This window comes from Salmo salar, chromosome ssa06 (genome assembly GCF_905237065.1).
Source record: "Salmo salar chromosome ssa06, Ssal_v3.1, whole genome shotgun sequence".
In the NCBI taxonomy this organism is placed as follows: Eukaryota; Metazoa; Chordata; class Actinopteri; order Salmoniformes; family Salmonidae; genus Salmo; species Salmo salar.
Window position 1 is genome coordinate 21,032,501 of NC_059447.1, and position 23,262 is coordinate 21,055,762.

A 23,262-nucleotide genomic window follows, 5' to 3' on the forward strand; every position below is an offset into this window, starting at 1 on the left:
TTTATTAGAGGTTAGGGGATGGCTGGAGGCTGTTCAGTAGAGGTTAGGGGATGGCTGGAGTCTGTTCATTAGAGGTTAGGGGATGGCTGGAGGCTGTTCAGTAGAGGTTAGGGGATGGCTGGAGGCTGTTCAGTAGAGGTTAGGGGATGGCTGGAGGCTGTTCAGTAGAGGTTAAGGGATGGCTGGAGGCTGTTCAGTAGAGGTTAGGGGATGGCTGGAGGCTGTTCAGTAGAGGTTAGGGGATGGCTGGAGGATGTTCAGTATGTTAGTCGTGTGTCTTAGAAAGGTCTCAGTCAGGTCACTGTGTGAGTGTCACAGTTATTAACTGTTCGTCAGCTGTTATCATCATGCTGAATACAGCATCTGCTGTATATGTCCCTCTATAGTGACAGTTATCAGCTGTTATCATCATGCTGAATACAGCATCTGCTGTATATGTCCCTCTATAGTGACAGTTATCAGCTGTTATCATCATGCTGAATACAGCATCTGCTGTATATGTCCCTCTATAGTGACAGTTATCAGCTGTTATCATCATGCTGAATACAGCATCTGCTGAATATGTCCCTCTATAGTGACATTTATCAGCTGTTATCATCATGCTGAATACAGCATCTGCTGTATATGTCCCTCTATAGTGACAGTTATCAGCTGTTATCATCATGCTGAATACAGCATCTGCTGTATATGTCCCTCTATAGTGACAGTTATCAGCTGTTATCATCATGCTGAATACAGCATCTGCTGTATATGTCCCTCTATAGTGACAGTTATCAGCTGTTATCATCATGCTGAATACAGCATCTGCTGAATATGTCCCTCTATAGTGACAGTTATCAGCTGTTATCATCATGCTGAATACAGCATCTGCTGTATATGTCCCTCTATAGTGACAGTTATCAGCTGTTATCATCATGCTGAATACAGCATCTGCTGTATATGTCCCTCTATAGTGACAGTTATCAGCTGTTATCATCATGCTGAATACAGCATCTGCTGAATATGTCCCTCTATAGTGACAGTTATCAGCTGTTATCATCATGCTGAATACAGCATCTGCTGTATATGTCCCTCTATAGTGACAGTTATCAGCTGTTATCATCATGCTGAATACAGCATCTGCTGAATATGTCCCTCTATAGTGACAGTTATCAGCTGTTATCATCATGCTGAATACAGCATCTGCTGTATATGTCCCTCTATAGTGACAGTTATCAGCTGTTATCATCATGCTGAATACAGCATCTGCTGTATATGTCCCTCTATAGTGACAGTTATCAGCTGTTATCATCATGCTGAATACAGCATCTGCTGTATATGTCCCTCTATAGTGACAGTTATCAGCTGTTATCATCATGCTGAATACAGCATCTGCTGAATATGTCCCTCTATAGTGACAGTTATCAGCTGTTATCATCATGCTGAATACAGCATCTGCTGTATATGTCCCTCTATAGTGACAGTTATCAGCTGTTTAAGACTAAGTATGTGTTTTTCTCCTAGACAAATTACAAATCACTCCTACAAACAAAGGAAGCAAGCTTTAAAGTGTGTCATATTCCACTGTATTCAAGTACATTTACACAGCGGTTTGATAAGATACTATCATTCAGCATAGTATACAGTCGTTTGAGATTGAAGGTGCATGGCTGTGATCCCTGATGTGTGCGGTCAAAACACAGTGTGACCAGTCAGTGGAGGGTCAGATAGCATACACTGTGGTGCCAGTACACACTTGTGGATGTAATCGTGTACACATACACATGATCACACGCACACATGCGCATATACACACACACGCATGCATGAACACACACACAAGCACACACACTCCTGCAGAAGCCATTACAGCTCCCTGAAGGAAGCACCTGGAAACGGGGGCTTCGTTGGTGATCTCACCCTGGTCCAGGCTTCATCCCAAATGGCACCGTATTCCCTATATAGTGCACTACTTTTGACCAGGGCCCATAGGGCACTATATAGGGAATAGGGTGCCATTTGGGACGCTACCCCAGACTTTAAACAGTAGGTGCTACAGGACAAGGAAGGGCACTTGTGTTGTCTGCCCTACAGTTACAGCCATTCTCTGTTTTCCACTCCAGCATTTAGAGTTTTTACAATACTCCACAAACACTCATAAAAGCACCATTAAGGTACTGAAGGTGTTTCTCCACGGATGATTTTAACATGTACACACACATCCACATACATGCATTCACAGACAAACTGAAGCCTAATGCGTTCTCTATGGACAGATGCACTTTATGAGGAAAATCACATCAACTTCAGGAATCAGAACAATTTGGAAAAAGTGAGAATAGTGTGGAAAAACCGTCCCCCTGCCAATAGAGAGTATCTCTACCTACACTGACGGTCGCTCGCCACCGGAGCCACGGGGGACAAAAGTAGTACTGTTCAAACATCACTTTTCCTGTTTTCACACCACAGACGAACATGAGAGGAGGACTACGGACCTACAGATGGAAATTAGCTTCATAGCAAGATTTAACACATTTACATTGATGTGAACACTGAAATGTTGATTTGTGTGCACTGTCCCTGTCAAGCTAATTCAATGAACCAATAGATAACTGAGTAAGTAAGTCACCCAGAGAAAGAGAAAGAATCAAGGAGCCGTACAGCTCTGTCCCACTGTCCTGGCTGTCACACAGATTAGATGACTCTGTGCCGGTCAGTCTCACACATGAAATCCTAGCTACTGTAACTCATCGACCAGACAGCCAGAGAGAGAGAGAGAGAGAGAGAGAGAGAGAGAGAGAGAGAGAGAAAGACAAGAGACAGACAGACACATGGCAAAGGACAAGTCCTAAAACCCTCTACGCTGTATCTGCAAACTGCAGCTTAGCTAAAGCCTTAAAACCAGAAAATACAGAGAGGAAAATACCCAAACTCTGGGTGTTTCAAAAGATAGTTCGCTGAAGAGCTGAAAAGTATTATTCCCCTATGATGAGTGTCCAGTTTGGCTGAGTTCCTGTGTCTTACCTGAGAATTTGTCCCCCTCCATATCCAGATCACTCCCTCCACAGCCTCATGAAGTGTCTGCTTTTTTCCTCTCTCCTTCTGGACTTCCCCTTTCCCCTCCCCCCCCTGCTAGCTAGCTCGCTCGCGCCCTCTCTTCCTCTCTTTTCCTCTCCCTCAGTCTTTCCCTCCCTCCCTCCCTCCCTCCTTCCCTCCCCTGCTTATCTGTCTTTCCCTCTCTCTCTCTTTCTCTTCCTCTCTCTTTCTCTCAGTCTCTTTCGCTCCCTCTCTCTCTCTCTCTCTCTCTCTCTCTCTCTCTCTCCACTGTTAGATTTTTCAGTCTGTTCTGCTAATGAATGTGTCCAGAATTACGGCATGCCCATGTGCTGATCATATGGAGCTCTTGTTATTCTTTCTCTTCATTCCCACTCTTCTTCTCTCTCCCCCACTCTCTCTCTATCTCTCTCTCTCTTTCTCTCTCTCTCTCTTTCTCTCTCTCTCTCTATCTCTCTCTCTCTCACTCTATTTCTCTGTTTCTTTCTTTCCTTCTTTCTCTGCCTTGCCATAAGACTGTAGCAGCATTGTATCTTGGAAGCAGAAACCCTGAAGGACCATGTGATGTGAGCTCCTTAGAGTTAGCCTAAAATAACCCTCTCCTCTCCATGGCCCCAATAACCCACTGTCTGTTAGACCCGTCTGTACAGCAACAGAGACCATAGAGTCTTGGCATGTCTATCTATGCAGAGATAGGATTTGGGTTTTATAAACTGGGTGGTTCGAGCCCTGAATGCTGATTGGCTGACAGCCGTGGTATATTAGACCGTATACCACGGGTATGACAAAACGTTTATTTTTACTGCTCTAATTAAGTTGGTAACCAGTTTATGATAGCAATAAGGCACCTCAGGGGTTTGTGGTATATGGCCAATATACCACGGCTAAGGTTTGTATCCAGTCACTCCGCGTTGCGTCGTGCTTAAGAGCAGCTCTTAGCCGTGGTATATTTGCCATATACCACACCCCCTCTGGCCTTATTGCTTAAGTATGCTCTATCACTACTGTACAATGGAAAAACTATAGAAAACAGAAGCGGGATAGTCTCTCTCTCTCTCTCTCTCTCTCTCTCTCTCTCTCTCTCTCTCTCTCTCTCTCTCTCTCTCTCTCTCTCTCTCTCTCTCTCTCTCTCTCTCTCTCTCTCTCTCTCTCTCTCTCTCTCTCTCTCTCTCTCTCTCTCTCTCTCTCTCTCTCTCTCTCTCTCTCTCTCTCTCTCTCTCTATAAAATGTGCTTGACATCCATCCACCTCTTTGTTCAGGAAACACAGGTGAACCCTAACCTTTGGCACATCCCTCACACTTGCCTGGGGGTCATTTGGCAAGTGGCAGTGTGTGTGTGTGTGTGTGAGAGGGAGAGATCAAACACACTCAGGCGGAAAAAAATAATAATATCAGGCTGCAGTGTTGCCCAATGCAACCCTCACCTTCCAAAATGCAGCAAGGAGTGAGTGTGGGGGGTGCAGTCAGGGTCACTTAGGCCAGGGCTGTCTAAAGCATTGCGCAACAAGAGAGGACAGTGGACCAGAGTTTGGGCCTAAGTGCCTATCAAAACACAATAGTAATCTGAATCACAGATCAACTAGCAGCTTCACAATGAATGGCTGATATAGTTATGAACTACATGATCTAGATCACAGGCTGTCCCAAATAGCACCTTGTTTCCTATGTACTAGTGCCTTACTTTTGACCAGGGCCAATAGGTAAAAAGGTGCCATTTGGGACACTACCACAGTGAACACAATGGAGTGAGCCATGCTAGTAACACAGTGTGGCAGCTTCCTCCCTTATAGAGATCAGTCTCCTGACTACTAACTGAACACAGTCACCCAGAGGGCATGGCCATGGACAATACAGCCACTGTCAGAGACAATATTCAAAGACTACAGATGGACTTCTACCAGTCCTGTGTGTGTCTGTCTGTGTGTGTTTGTGTGCGTGTTGCTGTGCTTTTGGTTTTACTATCCTTGTGGGGACCAGAAGACCTCACAAGAATAGTTAAACAAGGACATTTTGCCGGTCCCCTCAAGGAAAAAGCTATTTTAGGCTTAGGGGTTAGGTTTAGGGTTAGGTTTACAATTAGGGTTAGGCTAAGGGTTAGGGGTTAGGGAAAATAAGATTGTAATTCCTTGTGTGTATGTGTGTGTGTGTGTGTGTGTGTGTGTGTGTGTGTGTGTGTGTGTGTGTGTGTGTGTGTGTGTGTGTGTGTGTGTGTGTGTGTGTGTGTGTGTGTGTGTGTGTGTGTGTTTGTGTGTGTGTGCCTGCGCATGTGTGTATTCTTAAGATTACCGTACAACAGCACTCTCCTCCTAAGGCCCATCTACCTCCTGTCTGCTCATAACTCAGCCCCACCAGGAGAGGCTTTGTGTGGGGCACCTCCCTCTACTTCCCAAGGGGGGTCTGCTGACAGGATAGGTCTCATTCACACCCCTAAACACTTCCCATAACCCAATCTGCCTGTCTACCTGTTAGCTCTGCCTGTCTGTCACTCTGCCTGTCACACACACACACACCTGAGAACACAAACACACGCAAGCACGCACACACATAAACACACACACATATACACACACACACACTGCTAATAGTAAGAATTCCTGTGTATATCCCTATAACCCTGTCTGTAAGTGTGTGTATCCTAGCCTGTCTGTTAGCCTGCATAGTACAGTATCTGGCTGCCTCATTGCCTGTCAGATTCCTGTGGCTTGAGTGCACATCCTGCAAGGACATGTGCTCATACACAGGCTGTGTGTGTGTCCCTCTCCCCAACTCGGTGCTCCAGGCGCTACTCCCCCCCCTCTCTCTCTGAATTGCTGATGCTGCAGAAGGAGTTTGCTCTTCCCACTGAGAGGAGGAGGCCTCAGTGGTGAGCCACAGCCACAGCCTGCAACCTCATGCCAGCACTTGGCAGTTACCCACACACGTGCACACACACACACACACACGAGCACACACACATGAACACACACACAAACACCCACCTACGCACACGCATGCACGCACACACACACACACAGTAGTAGTAGTAAATAGTGAGTGCTTATAAAGTTTTCGATCATTATCTCAATCTGTCTCACTGTCGTACCTGTGCTCTTTCAATCTGTCTTACTGTCGTACCCGTGCTCTTTCAATCTGTCTCACTGTCGTACCCGTGCTCTTTCAATCTGTCTCACTGTCGTACCCGTGCTCTTTCAATCTGTCTCACTGTCGTACCCGTGCTCTTTCAATCTTTCTCACTGTCGTACCCGTGCTCTTTCAATCTGTCTCACTGTCGTACCCGTGCTCTTTCAATCTGTCTCACTGTCGTACCCGTGCTCTTTCAATCTGTCTCACTGTCGTACCCGTGCTCTTTCAATCTGTCTCACTGTCGTACCCGTGCTCTTTCAATCTGTCTCACTGTCGTACCCGTGCTCTTTCAATCTGTCTCACTGTCGTACCCGTGCTCTTTCAATCTGTCTCACTGTCGTACCCGTGCTCTTTCAATCTGTCTCACTGTCGTACCCGTGCTCTTTCTCACTGAAACCCAGCGCTCACAGTCAGTATCTAAATAATATGTGTCAAATGCTTGATATTGTATGTGATGTAAACAGATACTTTCTTGGGGACCTGAATATTGACTGGTTTTCATCAAGCTGTCCGCTCAAAAGGAAGCTTCTCACTGTAACCAGTGCCTTTAATCTGGTTCAGGTTATTAATCAACCTACCAGGGCATTTACAAATACTACAGAAACAAGATCATCCACATGTATCGATCACATTTGTACTAATACTGTAGAACTTCGTTCTAAAGCTGTATCCGTACCCATTGGATGCAGTGATCACGATATAGTGGCTATATGCAGGAAAGCTAAAGTTCCAAAAGCTGATCCTAAAATAGTGTATAAGAGATCATACAAAAGATGTTGCTGTGACTCTTATGTGGATGTTAAAAATATTTGTTGGCCTAATGTCTTTAATAAGGAGCATACAGATGCTGCACTTCATGAATTTATGAAATTGCTTCTTCTAGTTATTGATAAACATGCACCTGTTAAGAAACTGACTGTTAGAACTGTTAAGGCTCCATGGATTGATGAGGATTGAAAAACTGTATGGTTGAAATAGATGGGGCAAAAGGAGTAAGTCTGACTTCACATCTGACTGGCTGACTTACTGCAAATTGAGAAATTATGTGACTAAACTCAACAAAAATAAAAAGAACTGTATTATGAAGCCAAGATTAATGATGTAAAGAAACTTTAAATGAAATTATGGGCAGAAAGACAAATTCAACTCTATCTTTCATCAAATCAGATGGCTTATTCATCACAAAACCATTTAATATTGCCAAATATTGTTATGATTACTTCATTGTCAAAGTGGGCAAACTTAGGCAGGAAATGCCAACAACGAACAGTGAGCCATCGTATTCATGCATAAAAAAAACAAATAATGAAAGAAAAGCATTGCAAGTTTGAAATAGTAAAGTTAGTGTGGGATAGGTGGAAAGATGATTGTTATCGATCAATAATAACCAACCTCCTGGCATTGACAACTTAGATGGAAAGCTACTGAGCTATCTGTCATATCTTTAATCTGAGCCTAGAGGAAAGTCTTTGTCCTCAGGCCCGGAGGGAAGCCAAAGTCATTCCGCTACCCAAGAGTGGTAAAGCGGCCTTTACTGGTTCTAACAGCAGACCTATCAGCTTTCTGCCAGCTCTTAGCAAACTGTTAGAAAAAATGGTGTTTGACCAAATACAATGCTATTTCTCTGTAAACAAATGAACAACCGACTTTCAGCATACTTATAGAGAAGGGCACTCAACATGTACTCCACTGACACAAATGACTGATGATTGGTGGAAATAAATTCATAATAAGCAGATTGTGGGAGCTGTACAGTTAGATTTCAGTGCAGCCTTTGATATTATTGACCATAACCTGTTGTTGAAAAAACATTATGGCTTTTCAACCTCTGCCATATCGTGGATTGAGAGCTATCTATCTAATAGAACTCAAAGGGTTTTCTTTAATGGAAGCTTCTCTAATGTCAAACATGTAACGTGTGGTGTACCGCAGGGCAGCTCTCTAGGCCCTCTACTCCTTTCCATTTTTACCAATGACCTGCCACTGGCATTAAACAAAGCATGCGTGTCCATGTATGCTGATGATTCAACCATATACTCATCAGCAACCACAGCTAATTAAGTCACTGAAACTCTTAACAAAGAATTGCAGTCTGTTTTGGAATGGGTGGCCAGTAATGAACTGGTCCTGAACTTCTCTAAAACTAAGAGCATTGTATTTAGTACAAATCATTCCCTAAGTTCTAGACCTCGACTGAATCTGGTAATGAATGGTGTGACTGTTGAACAAGTTGAGGAGACTAAATTACTTGGCATTTCCTTAGATTGTAAACTGTCATGGTCAAAACATAGATTCAATGGTTGTAAAGCTGGGGAGAGGTCTGTCTGTAATAAAGAGACGCTATGCTTTTTTGACACCACACTCCAAAAAGCAAGTCCTGCAGGCTCTAGTTTTGTCTTATCTTGATTATTGTCCAGACGTGTGGTCAAGTGCTGCAAGGAAAGACCTAGTTAAGCTGCAGCTGGCCCAGAACAGAGCGGCACATCTTGCTCTTCATTGTAATCATAGTATAAATACTATGCATGCCAGTCTCTCTTGGCTAAGAGTTGAAATGAGACTGACTGCATCACTTCTTTTTATAAGAAACATTAATGTGTTGAAAATCCCGAATTGTTTGCAAAGTCAATTTATACACAACTCTGACACACACCCTTACGCCACCAGACATGCCACCAGGGGTCTTTTCACAGTCCCCAAATCCAGAACATATTCCAGAAAACGTACATTATTGTATAGAGCCATTATTGCATGGAACTCTGTCCATCTCATATTGCTCAAATACACAGCAAACCTGGTTTCAAAAAACAGATAAAGCAACATCTCACGGAACAACGCCTCTGTGTATGTATTGATATGTAGGCTACGTGTGCTTCAAAACCATTTTTTGATGTAGATCTGTTCTTGTCTATTAATGTTCTGTATTATTCATGTTTCATGTTTTGTGTGGACCGCAGGAAGAGTAGCTGCTGCTTTTGCAACAGCTAATGGGGATCCTAATAAAATACCAAATATCTAAATCTCTCTCCATCTCACCCTCACTGTGTCTGTCTTAACCATCCCTCTCTCCTCTCTCAAGGGGAATATTTGTGATTCATTCCTACCTGCTTACTGTAACATATCGGTCCATCTGTGCTACAGCACCTGTTTCGTGGCTCACTTCTCAGAAACCCTGATAATGTCTGCTTGCTGACGGAATACAGTTTGTTACTTTCACTAAATCCAGTGAAAAGTGTGAAGGGCAGTCAACAGTGCCTTGTCAACCCGCACTTCACCAATTCAGCTGTGCATTTTTCTCAGCCCACAACATGAACTCAGTAGCATTAATCAAAGTCCTTGTGTTGAGGCCAACAGATGTATGTAAGTAATAATGCGTGTGTATGGTGAATGCCTCAGATAGAAACAGTATAACTTACTGGGACTGGTGATGGAAGAAGAACCTTCTCTGTCTGTCCTCCTCAGTCTCCCACTGGTGGACCTGGCAATACCTGTCACCCAGAGGAAGATAGAGAGAGAGGAGGGAAGGAGGGAGGGCGATCAATAAAGGTCATCCATTCTATGTTGCATAATACCATTATAACATAACACTACATATGCCTGCAAGTTAACAACACTAAAACCCACATGGCTGATAACCTGACAACAGAGAACCCAGTGACAGCCATCACAGATCCTAGGTGACACTGAGCAGCTCTGGAATCACTGGAATGCCTTTTGGCGTTCCACTACGGCTTTCCATACAATGCTGACTGGGAGTGACCTATTCCATTCCAGATCAATACAGGGTCTGTTCTGTTGTGCTCTGTTCTGTACTGATCATTCCTTATTCCAGGCCAGGAGAGTTGAGGTGTTTGTGTGTGTGTGTGTGTGTGTGTGTGTGTGTGTGTGTGTGTGTGTGTGTGTGTGTGTGTGTGTGTGTGTGTGTGTGTGTGTGTGTGTGTGTGTGTGTGTGTGTGTGTGGACTGTAATGTAGATTCTGTGTAGACTGTTGGTCTCTCTGTAGAATGAGAGGTCGTCGGGAGGTCACAGAGTTCAACGGTCAACTTGGTCAACCATCACCCATACCAGTACAGGTCATACCAGCAGAGGAAGGGTGTATGGTAGATACGCTTAGTGGGAGGACGACTAGTGAGTTACTGATACATGTCTGCAGCTGAAATTCTACCCAGCTAGTAAGAGTAGATGGGGACCCCCTCTAGAATCACCACAGTTATCAATTACATGATGAGGGTAGATGTTGAGAGCATAGTCATTTCCTGTTCTTTTTTTTCTTCAGGAATTTGGCAGTCTCACTCCTCACATATTTAGTGTTTATTGGATATGGTAGAGGAGAGGAGTGACAGGAGACGAGAGGGAGAGGGTGCTGAAATTGTAGTGGGACAGATTCAAACCAATGCTGGAGAGGTATACAGTATGTCTTCCAGGGGCAGCAGCGTAGACTGCTAGACCACCCTAGGCAACAGTAAGTATCTATTTCTAAAGAGCTGATGATGATGTGATGATGGCCACAGAATCATGGTTTGATCTGATTTATAGCTTGGTGATTCAGAGGGGTCACACATGCCACAGGGGCAACCATCATAAGCGATCAGGGATTTAACACAGTCAGTACTATTCAGATGAAATGACTCCAACCTGTGGTTACTGAGTCAACTGACCCATCCTGTTCTGGCTCCTCATTTTATTGAGACACTTCCTTTCTCAGTTCTGTCCTCTATGACATCGTTCACCATCATGATCAAGAGATGTGGATTCCTCTCTGAAGTGTCACCAGTGTCTTTAGAGAGACATAGACAGCTGAGGGACAGGAAGAAAGTCTAAAGGATTTCTGACTGATGTTACTGAATACTGTGGGAGGAAGTCTAAAGGGATCTGACTGTATGTTACTGAATACTGTGGGAGGAAGTCTAAAGGAGTTCTGACTATGTTACTGAATACTGTGGGAGGAAGTCTAAAGGAGTTCTGACTATGTTACTGAATACTGTGGGAGGAAGTCTAAAGGGGTTCTGACTGTATGTTACTGAATACTGTGGGAGGAAGTCTAAAGGGGTTCTGACTGTATGTTACTGAATACTGTGGGAGGAAGTCTAAAGGGGTTCTGACTGTATGTTACTGAATACTGTGGGAGGAAGTCTAAAGGGATCTGACTGTATGTTACTGAATACTGTGGGAGGAAGTCTAAAGGGGTTCTGACAGTATGTTACTGAATACTGTGGGAGGAAGTCTAAAGGGATCTGACTGTATGTTACTGAATACTGTGGGAGGAAGTCTAAAGGGATCTGACTGTATGTTACTGAATACTGTGGGATGAAGTCTAAAAGGATTTGACTGTATGTTACTGAATACTGTGGGAGGAAGTCTAAAGGGATCTGGCTGTATGTTACTGAATACTGTGGGAGGAAGTCTAAAGGGGTTCTGACTGTATGTTTCTGAATACTGTGGGAGGAAGTCTAAAGGGTTCTGACAGTATGTTACTGAATACTGTGGGAGGAAGTCTAAAGGAGTTCTGACTATGTTACTGAATACTGTGGGAGGAAGTCTAAAGGGATCTGACTGTATGTTACTGAATACTGTGGGAGGAGGTCTAAAGGGGTTCTGACTGTATGTTACTGAATAATGTGGGAGGAAGTCTAAAGGGGTTCTGACTGTATGTTTCTGAATACTGTGGAAGTCTAAAGGGGTTCTGACAGTATGTTACTGAATACTGTGGGAGGAAGTCTAAAGGGGTTCTGACTGTATGTTACTGAATACTGTGGGAGGAAGTCTAAAGGGATCTGACTGTATGTTACTGAATACTGTGGGAGGAAGTCTAAAGGGATCTGACTGTATGTTACTGAATACTGTGGAAGTCTAAAGGGGTTCTGACAGTATGTTACTGAATACTGTGGGAGGAAGTCTAAAGGGATTTGACTGTATGTTACTGAATACTGTGGGAGGAAGTCTAAAGGGATCTGACTGTATGTTTCTGAATACTGTGGGTGGAAGTCTAAAGGGTTCTGACTGTATGTTACGGAATACTGTGGGAGGAAGTCAAAACGGCTCTGACTGTATGTTACTGAATACTGTGGGAGGAAGTCTAAAGGGATCTGACTGTATGTTACTGAATACTGTGGGAGGAAGTCTAAAGGGATCTGACTGTATGTTACTGAATACTGTGGGAGGAAGTCTAAAGAGCTCTGACTGTATGTTACTGAATACTGTGGGAGGAAGTCTAAAGGGATCTGACTGTATGTTACTGAATACTGTGGAAGTCTATAAAGGGGTTCTGACAGTATGTTACTGAATACTGTGGGAGGAAGTCTAAAGGGATCTGACTGTATGTTACTGAATACTGTGGGAGGAAGTCTAAAGGGGTTCTGACTGTATGTTTCTGAATACTGTGGGAGGAAGTCTAAAGGGATCTGACTGTATGTTACTGAATACTGTGGGAGGAAGTCTAAAGGGGTTCTGACTGTATGTTTCTGAATACTGTGGGAGAAGTCTAAAGGGGTTCTGACAGTATGTTACTGAATACTGTGGGAGGAAGTCTAAAGGGGTTCTGACTGTATGTTACTGAATACTGTGGGAGAAGTCTATAAGGGGTTCTGACTGTATGTTACTGAATACTGTGGAGGAAGTCTAAAGGGATCTGACAGTATGTTACTGAATACTGTGGGAGGAAGTCTAAAGGGGTTCTGCCTGTATGTTACTGAATACTGTGGGAGGAGGAGCCTACGAGATTCTGTTGTGTTGTGCTCTGTTCTGTACTGATCATTCCTTATTCCAGTCCAGGAGAGTTGAGGTGTTGGTGTGTGTGTGTGTGTGTGTGTGTGTGTGTGTGTGTGTGTGTGTGTGTGTGTGTGTGTGTGTGTGTGTGTGTGTGTGTGTGTGTGTGTGTGTGTGTGTGTGTGTGTGTGTGTGTGTGTGTGTGTCTGTGTGTGTGGGAGTTATAATATAAAGGATGCACGACAGACAGAAGAACACCAAAGACACGCGTGATCTCATCCCTCTCCCTGTTACATACAGTACCTATAATCCATTAAAGCACAGGCCTCTCTCACACAGGCCTCTCTCACACACAAATTTGAACATCCTAGGCATACTTGGAAAGATGACACGTGCATGTACGTCTTTGGTTGTAAGACAGAAGAGATGAGAGGGTCTGTCTGTTAAGTCTATCTCAATGTGAGAGAGCAAAGAAAAATGAGGAAGGAAACTAACAACCACTGGATCCCACAGACTGCTGTTTGCTCTGGAATTTGTCTCTGTGGCCACAGAAAGCAATGCCTGGCTCTCCCAGACTGACCAAGATCAGAGAGAAGCCTGCAGTCCAATAACTTCAGAGAAACAGCAGCAGCACAGCCAGCCATGCTCTAATTCCTCCTCCTAATGACCAAACAACAGACCGGCCAGAGAGAGGCAACCAGACCAGACTAGTAGAGCCCATAGCCATTCACTCCTCCTGCCAGATAGATACAACTAACATTCAGAGACCCAGTGAAGCTACCAGTACCAGACCAGACCAGCAAAACCAAGAGCACACACCCTCACTCAGCTAAACAGAGCCCGGTAACATTGTACTGAAGCAGGGTTGGATGAGAGCTCGACAGAGCGACTACTCTCCCCTGCCACTCACCAAATGTGCCTCTCCTCCCTGCTCCACCACAAATGGCCCAGTCACCATAGCAACAGTAGCAACAGGTCTGTTTTTTCAGGGAGGTGATGGTAGTGTTGTAACAGGAGGATGAAACTTTGCGGCACACATACACACTAGAGGTCGACCGAATATGATTTTCAACGCCGATACTGATACCGATTATTGGAGGACCAAAAAAGGCGATATCGATTAATCGGCCGATTTTTTACATTTATTTGTAATAATTACAATTACAACAATACTGAATGAACACGTATTTTAACTTAATATAATACATCAATAAAATCAATTTAGACTCAAATAAATAATGAAACATGTTCAATTTGGTTTAAATAATGCAAAAACAAAGTGTTGGAGAAGAAAGTAAAAGTGCAATATGTGCCATGTAAGAAAGCTAGCGTTTAAGTGCCTTGCTCAGAACATGAGAACATATGAAAGCTGGTGGCTCCTTTTAACATGAGTCTTCAATATTCCCAGGTAAGAAGTTTTAGGTTGTAGTTATTATAAGAATTATAGGACTATTTCTCTCTATACCATTTGTATTTCATATACCTTTGACAATTGGATGTTCTTATAGGCACTTTACTATTGCCAGTGTAACAGTATAGCTTCCGTCCCTCTCCTCGCTCCTACCTGGGCTTGTACCAGGAACACATCGACAACAGCCACCCTCGAAGCATGCAGAGCAAGGGGAACAACTACACCAAGTCTCAGAGCAAGTGACGTTTGAAACACTATTAGCGCGCACCCCGCTAACTAGCTAGCCATTTCACATCGGTTACACCAGCCTAATCTCGGGAGTTGATAGGCTTGAAGTCATAAACAGCGCAATGCGAAGAGCTGCTGGCAAAATGCACGAAAGTGCTGTTTGAATGAATGCTTACGAGCCTGCTGGTGCCTACCATCGCTCAGTCAGACTGCTCTATCAAATCATAGACTTAATTATAACATAATAACACACAGAAATACGAGCCTTAGGTCATTAATATGGTCGAATCCGGAAACTATCATCTCGAAAACAAAACGTTTATTCTTTCAGTGAAATACGGAACCGTTCCATATTTTATCTAACGGGTGGCATCCATAAGTCCAAATATTCCTGTTACATTGCACAACCTTCAATGTTATGTCATAATTACGTAAAATTCTGGCAAATTAGTTCGCAACGAGCCAGGCGGCCCAAACTGTTGCATATACCTTGACGGCGTGCAATGAACGCAAGAGAAGTGACACAATTTCACCTGGTTAATATTGCCTGCTAACCTGGATTTCTTTTAGCTAAATATGCAGGTTTAAAAATATATACTTCTGCGTAAAGATTTTAAGAAAGGCATTGATGTTTATGGTTAGGTACAGTCATGCAACGATTGTGCTTTTTTCGCAAATGCGCTTTTGTTAAATCATCCCCCGTTTGGCGAAGTCGGCTGTCTTTGTTAGGAAGAAATAGTCTTCACACAGTTCGCAACGAGCCAGGCGGCCCAAACTGCTGCATATACCCTGACTCTGTTGCAAGAGAAGTGACACAATTTTCCTAGTTAAAAGAAATTCATGTTAGCAGGCAATATTAACTAAATATGCAGGTTTAAAAATATATACTTGTGTATTGATTTTAAGAAAGGCATTGATGTTTATGGTTAGGTTCACGTTGGAGCAACGGCAGTCCTTTTTCACGAATGCGCACCGCATCGATTATATGCAACACAGGACACGCTAGATAAACTAGTAATATCATCAACCATGTGTAGTTAACTAGTGTGTCACGTCCTGACCAGTAAGGGGGTTATTTGTTATTGTTGTTTGGTCAGGGCGTGGCAGGGTGTGGCAGGGTGAGCGTGGTGTTTGTTTTATGTGTTTCGGGGTTTTTGGTTTATGTTCTATGTTAGTATATTTCTATGTTTGTTCTAGTGTGTCTATTTCTATGTGTCACGACTCCTACCGTAGGTAGCTCCCCCTCCTGTTCGGGTGGCGCTCGGCGGTCGTCGTCGCCGGCCTACTAGCTGCCACTGATTCCCTTTTTCCACTTTCCGTTTATTTTGTGCACCTGTTTTTGATTTTGGCTGATTAGCTGGGCTATTTTAGCCAGGAGGCCCGCCTGCTCTGTGTGCGGGATTATTGGATCTGTGTGTAGCTTGTGATTGCACGCTCATTGTATTTTGAGGTGCGAGTGCGTATTTTGCGCCGACCTGTTCTGTCCCATGTGTTTGGGCACTTTGGTTTTGTTTGCGCCCTAGTTCGCTGTTGGGGCGGCTTGTGTTTTGCCGTTGTGTGTTATTAAAAAACACTACCCTGCATTCTCTGATTCCTGCTCCTGACAATGCACCCACTACGCCCAAGCGTTACACTATGTTTAAGTTTCTTGGGTTGACCTTCAATTGGAGGCAGCTGTTCCTTGTTGCATCTAATTGAAGGTCCTATTTAGAAGGGGTGTTTTTTCGGCCCACAGTCCGGAACCGGCAGAGACGGCCCACAGTCCAGAACCTGCAGAGACGGCCTACAGTCCGGAGCCTGCAGAGTCGCCCTCCAGTCCGGAGCCTGCAGAGACGGCCCACAGTCCGGAGCCTCCAGCGACGCGCTGGAGACCTCGGGCTGAGGCGCGTCGCTGGAGACCTCGGGCTGAAGCGCGTCGCTGGAGACCTCGGGCTGAGGAGCGTCGCTGGAGACCTCGGGCTGAGGAGCGTCGCTGGAGACCTCGGGCTGAGGAGCGTCGCTGGAGACCTCGGGCTGAGGAGCGTCGCTGGAGACCTCGGGCTGAGGAGCGTCGCTGAAGACCTCGGGCTGAGGAGCGTCTCTTGGTTTATGTTCTATGTTAGTATATTTCTATGTTTGTTCTAGTGTGTCTATTTCTATGTTTAAGTTTCTTGGGTTGACCTTCAATTGGAGGCAGCTGTTCCTCGTTGCCTCTAATTGAAGGTCCTATTTAGTAGGGGTGTTTTTTCCTGTGTTTTGTGGGTGGTTGTTTCCTGTTTTGTGATGTTGCACCTAACGGGACTGTTTACGGTCGTTTTGTTGTTTGTTTGATTTTGAGTTAAATAAAAGTAAATATGAGCACGTCACACGCCGCGTCTTGGTCCCCATTAGATGACAAACGTTACATAGTGATTATGATTGATTGATTGATTGTTTTTTATAAGATAAGTTTAATGCTAGCTAGCAACTTTCCTTGGCTTCTTACTACATTTGCGTAACAGGCAGGCTCCTCGTGGAGTGCAATGTAAGGCAGGTGGTTAGAGAGTTGGACTAGTTAACCGTAAGGTTGGAAGATTGAATCCCCGAGCTGACAAGATGAAAATCTGTCGTTCTGCCCCTGAACAAGGCAGTTAACCCACTGTTCCTAGGCCGTCATTGAAAATAAGAATGTGTTCTTAACTGACTTGCCTAGTTAAATAAAGGTGTAAAAAAAAAAAAATATTGGCCAAATCGGTGTCCAATAATACACACACACAAAAATACACACACAAAAACACACACACACACACACACACACACACACACACACACACACACACACACACACACACACACACACACACACACACACACCTCTGCTAGCTCAGACAACTGAGTATTTATTTACTGTAATCCCTCACTTAGACTGAGTTTGCTTCCCAAATGGCACCCTATTCCCTATATAGCCATTAGGGTCCTGATCAAAAGTAGTGCACTATAAAGGGAATATGGGTGCCTTTTGGGGCATATCATAGATTGACTCACCATTCACTGTCACTGTAAGTAATGGGGATGAATGATTTAAATTGGGAATTGATCGTTGTTATCTAAACTGTGGCTTGGCAGAGAGCTTTAGACTAGGGCTTTGAATCAAAATGATGTTCAGTCCTGGAGAGGCTATGGTTGTTCTAGAACAATGTTCAAACAACCTGACAATAAGGACATGAACTGAACAGCTGTAAGTCAATGAGGGATGTTGACATGTCAGTAAAGTACACACACCTGACCTGACCTGGGACAGGCAGCACATATATTTACAGTTATGAATGATGCGCAAGACAGAGAAGAAAGTCCATGCTTTACCTTATTCTATAACTAATGCTGGAGAGCCACAGAGAGCTACAGCTCGTGAAAGGTGAATGGTGAGTCTAGAGTCTCTAACACAACAACAGAAAGGCAGGGGAGGTGCTACATAAACACAACATAGCTGACACTGCAGAATCTCAATGGGAAACTAACAGACGCTAACTAATCAGATAACTACAGACAGCTAAATATGTACTACAACAACAACCAAATAGATAAGACATTAATAAAACATGTATGCAGTACTATCAAAACTATCAAATAGATCAATATCGCATCCAAACTTTGTGGGACAGCGTAACACAAGTAGGCCTAAGGACTACAAAACAGCCAACAATATACGGCCTCAATTTGACATTCAGAATATGTTAAACAGAAAAAAACATGTAACAACCAAACCGATATGGCATAATAAAAGTTAATGCTGCCAGTAGCTATAGGAGTCCCACTGAGTTTAGGGAGTGGACAGACTGATCATAGGTACACTGGCAGAGTACAACAGTGTTTGAGCCAATCATCAACTCCTGTAAAGCCTGAATGGAAAATAAAAGTGTGAGCAACCCCAGAGCGGAACCCACAGTGTTGTCGGAACAAAGGAGATGTGTGTGAGAGAGAGTGTGTGTTGTTGAAAAGCCCGGGACAAGACTGAACAGGTGAGTGAAGCGCTACAGGGCCCTCTACAGCTCCACACACAAAACAACCACACAGAGAGACAGGTGTGGCCTTCTCCACAACCACACACAGAGACAGGTGTGGCCTTCTCCACAACCACACAGAGACAGGTGTGGCTTTCTCCACAACCACACAGAGAGACAGGTGTGGCCTTCTCCACAACCACACACAGAGACAGGTGTGGCCTTCTCCACAACCACACAGAGAGACAGGTGTGGCCTTCTCCACAACCACACACAGAGACAGGTGTGGCTTTCTCCACAACCACACAGAGACAGGTGTGGCTTTCTCCACAACCACACAGAGAGACAGGTGTGGCCTTCTCCACAACCACACACAGAGACAGGTGTGGCCTTCTCCACAACCACACAGAGAGACAGGTGTGGCCTTCTCCACAACAAAACAGATAGACAGGTGTGGCCTTCTCCACAACCACACAGAGAGACAGGTGTGGCCTTCTCCACAACCACACAGAGAGACAGGTGTGGCCTTCTCTACAACCACACAGAGAGACAGGTGTGGCCTTCTCCACAACCACACACAGAGACAGGTGTGGCCTTCTCCACAACCACACAGAGAGACAGGTGTGGCCTTCTCCACAACCACACAGAGAGACAGGTGTGGCCTTCTCCACAACCACACAGAGAGACAGGTGTGGCCTTCTCCACAACCACACACAGAGACAGGTGTGGCCTTCTCCACAACCACACAGAGAGACAGGTGTGGCCTTCTCTACAACCACACACAGAGAGACAGGTGTGGCCTTCTCCACAACCACACACAGAGACAGGTGTGGCCTTCTCCACAACCACACAGAGAGACAGGTGTGGCCTTCTCCACAACCACACAGAGAGACAGGTGTGGCCTTCTCCACAACCACACACAGAGACAGGTGTGGCCTTCTCTACAACCACACAGAGAGACAGGTGTGGCCTTCTCCACAACCACACACAGAGACAGGTGTGGCCTTCTCCACAACCACACACAGAGACAGGTGTGGCCTTCTCCACAACAAAACAGATAGACAGGTGTGGCCTTCTCCACAACCACACACAGAGACAGGTGTGGCCTTCTCCACAACAAAACAGAGACAGGTGTGGCCTTCTCCACAACAAAACAGAGACAGGTGTGGCCTTCTCCACAACCACACAGAGAGACAGGTGTGGCCTTCTCCACAACCACACAGATAGACAGGTGTGGCCTTCTCCACAACCACACAGAGAGACAGGTGTGGCCTTCTCCACAACTACACAGAGACAGGTGTGGCCTTCTCCACAACTACACACAGAGACAGGTGTGGCCTTCTCCACAACTCTACTCAGAGACAGGTGTGTCCTTCTCCACAACTCTACTCAGAGACAGGTGTGGCCTCATACAGGTGTCATGTGAATCTCCTCACACAAAGCTAGAATGGCCCTCTTAACTCTGAAGGACTGCTACAAATCAGTTACAATATGTCAGGTTTATGATGGTGGTATGTAGGTTTCATGGTGGTAAATAGCCCTGCCACATGGCTGTTGACTCCCTCTTAGACGTCACATAGGATTCAACATCCATGTATCAGGGGCGGCAGGGTAGCCTGGTGGTTTGAGCGTTGGACTAGTAACCGAAAGGTTGCAAGTTCAAATCCCTGAGTTGACAAGGTACAAATCTGTCGTTCTGCCCCTGAACAGGCAGTTAATCCACTGTTCCTAGGCTGTCATTGAAAATTAGAATTTGTTCTTAACTGACTTGCCTAGTTAAATAAAGCTTCCTTTGGTACTTCCCCAGTCCTTTGTTATTAGTGAACTGAAGTGTCTGAATAGTTGTGCTTCAGAACAATCAGTGTGTAGTGTGATTGAGTGATCTGACCGGTCAAGTGTAGGCCTCGTGAAATGATGAGTTATTGGTTCTAGAGGACTGAGGAGAGAAAACAAGAGGATTGGGGGGAGAGGGCCACCTGCAGTTTAAACCCTGTGACCCTGTAGTACACGTTCACACACACCTCAATGGGCTTTGATCCTTCTTGACTATATTTGTAAAGAAGGCTAGTCCCTGTTTGAGCAGGAGGGCAGAGTTGAGCACGATCCATCCCCCCTTCCCTCATCCCCCTACATCCTCCCTCCTTTCCCCCATCCCCCCTCCTTCCTCCCCCCAACCCTCCTCCTCCCCCCCACCCCCCTTCTCCCCCCATCCATCCCTCCCTCCTTCCTCCCCCCAACTCATCCATCTGACCCATTGTGTTTTTATGGCCCTCATTACACATGTTCAGAGTATGCTGCAAACACCATGCAGAGTTTACACAGTTTCACAACTGGCCTGTGAAACAGAGGCTGGGAATTGACTGGAGAGATGGTCATTTTTCATGTGTTTTCACAGCCCACAGAGCCCAGATAAGGTCTTTACCTGGAAGTCTCCTTCCTTGAGTAATGACCACACAGAATGGTACTAACCGTGAGTAGACTGTGAACAGTACTGTGAATAGTACTGACTGTGAGTAGACTGTGAACAGTACTGTGAATAGTACTGACCGTGAGTAGACTGTGAACAGTACTGTGAATAGGACTAACCGTGAGTAAACTGTGAACAGTACTGTGAATAGTACTGACCGTGAATAGTACTGACCGTGAGTAGACTGTGAACAGTACTGTGAATAGTACTGACCGTGAGTAGACTGTGAACAGTACTGTGAATAGTACTGACCGTGAGTAGACTGTGAACAGTACTGTGAATAGTACTGACCGTGAGTAGACTGTGAACAGTACTGTGAATAGTACTGACCGTGAGTAGACTGTGAACAGTACTGTGAATAGTACTGACCGTGAGTAGACTGTGAACAATACTGTGAATAGTACTGACCATGAGTAGACTGTGAACAGTGCTGTGAATAGTACTAACCGTGAGTAGACTGTGAACAGTACTGTGAATAGTACTGACCGTGAGTAGACTGTCAACAGTTCTGTGAATAGTACTGACCGTGAGTAGACTGTGAACAGTACTGTGAATAGTACTGACCGTGAGTAGACTGTGAACAGTTCTGTGAATAGTACTGACCGTGAGTAGACTGTGAACAGTTCTGTGAATAGTACTGACCGTGAGTAGACTGTGAACAATACTGTGAATAGTACTGACCGTGAGTAGACTGTGAACAGTGCTGTGAATGGTACTAACCGTGAGTAGACTGTGAACAGTACTGTGAATAGTACTGACCGTGAATAGTACTGACGGTGAGTAGACTGTGAACAGTACTGTGAATAGTACTGACGGTGAGTAGACTGTGAACAGTACTGTGAATAGTACTGACCGTGAGTAGACTGTGAACAGTACTGTGAATAGTACTGACCGTGAGTAGACTGTGAACAGTACTGTGAATAGTACTGACCGTGACTCTGGACCGCACCAGGCTCAGATTAATTTCTAAATGGCAATAAGACCGGTGAGCACTGATAAAGCTCATGCTGTTAAAGGGACATTCCACTCAAAATCTACATTTGTCAGATGTTTTCATAACCCAAAAGTGGTGTTCTGTCGGGATAAGTTGACATCCAGGCTTTCTGTTGTGTAGATTGAGCTACATGCCACAATCTAAAATGAATGGAAAAGATAAGCTCCTTGTAGGTCTAGTTTTCTGGTTTGTGGTGCTCATATTTTCCATTCATTTGGTGTTGAGACATATTCAGTAGTTGGATCTACACAGCCGATGGCATGGGATGTGGACGCATCTGGACATTAGAAAACATCTGACAAACTTAGAATTTTATTCAGAGTATAATGCCCCTTTAAACTTGAAAACCGGTTTTACGAAAACTGAAAACTTTTAACACAAGCCTTTCTCTCACTCAACAAAACTCACCCAGGGGGCTATCTACAGTATATCAACTACAGGGTCATCTAAGGTTTGAGGGTAACATATTGTTTTGTGTTTGTTTGTGTTGGCTTGTTTTTTTTCCCGGAATTAAAAAATGTGGAATTGGGACCACTAAACAATTAATTCCAATCCCGGTCTTGAAAACCTTAAGGGTGTGTGTGGGTGTGTGTGTGTGTGTGTGTGTGTGTGTGTGTGTGTGTGTGTGTGTGTGTGTGTGTGTGTGTGTGTGTGTGTCTGTGTGAGTGTGTGTATGCATGCATGCGTGCGACACCAAGAAAGATATGTGAGACACAGAGAGCGAGACAAAAAGACAGACAGATGGACAAAGCTTTTTGGCCTCATACAGTATGTGTCACTATGTACTATAGAAGACACTAACATAATCTGTTACAGCTCTTCCTCAGTCAACCCCTCCCCTGGCATCATCTCATACCCCTGACAGACAGCTATCATCACAGAGCTGCATTCCTGTCTGGAGTCCCAGATAAACACAGAGTGGACACTTCAGACCTGGCTCCATACAGTATAGAGCACAGCATATGGTAGGAATTGGAGACTAGGGCCTGTACTGTGTGTAGAGTAGATCACAGGACCAGGGGGAAAGGAGGGACACTATATACAGTATAGATAGAGATGCAGCACTTAAAGGCAATGTTTTCACATTTACGGTGAACGGTGCAGATGTCAGCCCAATTGGAAATTACCAGTACATGTCAAGTGATCTACAACACGACTCGGATTGAATCCTGGCCGTAGTCTAGGACAGATTCCCTCTGTCTCTCAGAGTGGGAGAATGAAAAACGGATTGTAGCTCAGCTGTCATCTATTCTTCTCCATACAAGACTCAACATCCAGAAGAAGTCTTAAAGCTGACCAGGCCTTCTGATGTGACGATAAACTACGTCATTAAACCCTGCTCATG

The 23,262-nt window shown here is 44.7% G+C and overlaps 1 protein-coding gene across 3 annotated transcripts in view; it reads right to left on the bottom strand.

Annotated features, from left to right (window-relative positions):
- Positions 1-23,262, bottom strand: part of septin9b (septin-9) — a 125,270-nt gene that overhangs the window by 93,578 nt on the left and 8,430 nt on the right. For 2 of the 3 annotated variants that reach the window (XM_045719945.1, XM_045719948.1), the window contains exon 2: positions 9,570-9,641. In XM_045719945.1, coding sequence (XP_045575901.1) covers positions 9,570-9,641 — 72 coding nt within the window. Of the gene's footprint in view, positions 1-3,003; positions 3,100-9,569; positions 9,642-23,262 lie in introns of those variants that run through there. The other variant, XM_045719947.1, reaches the window with a different exon arrangement.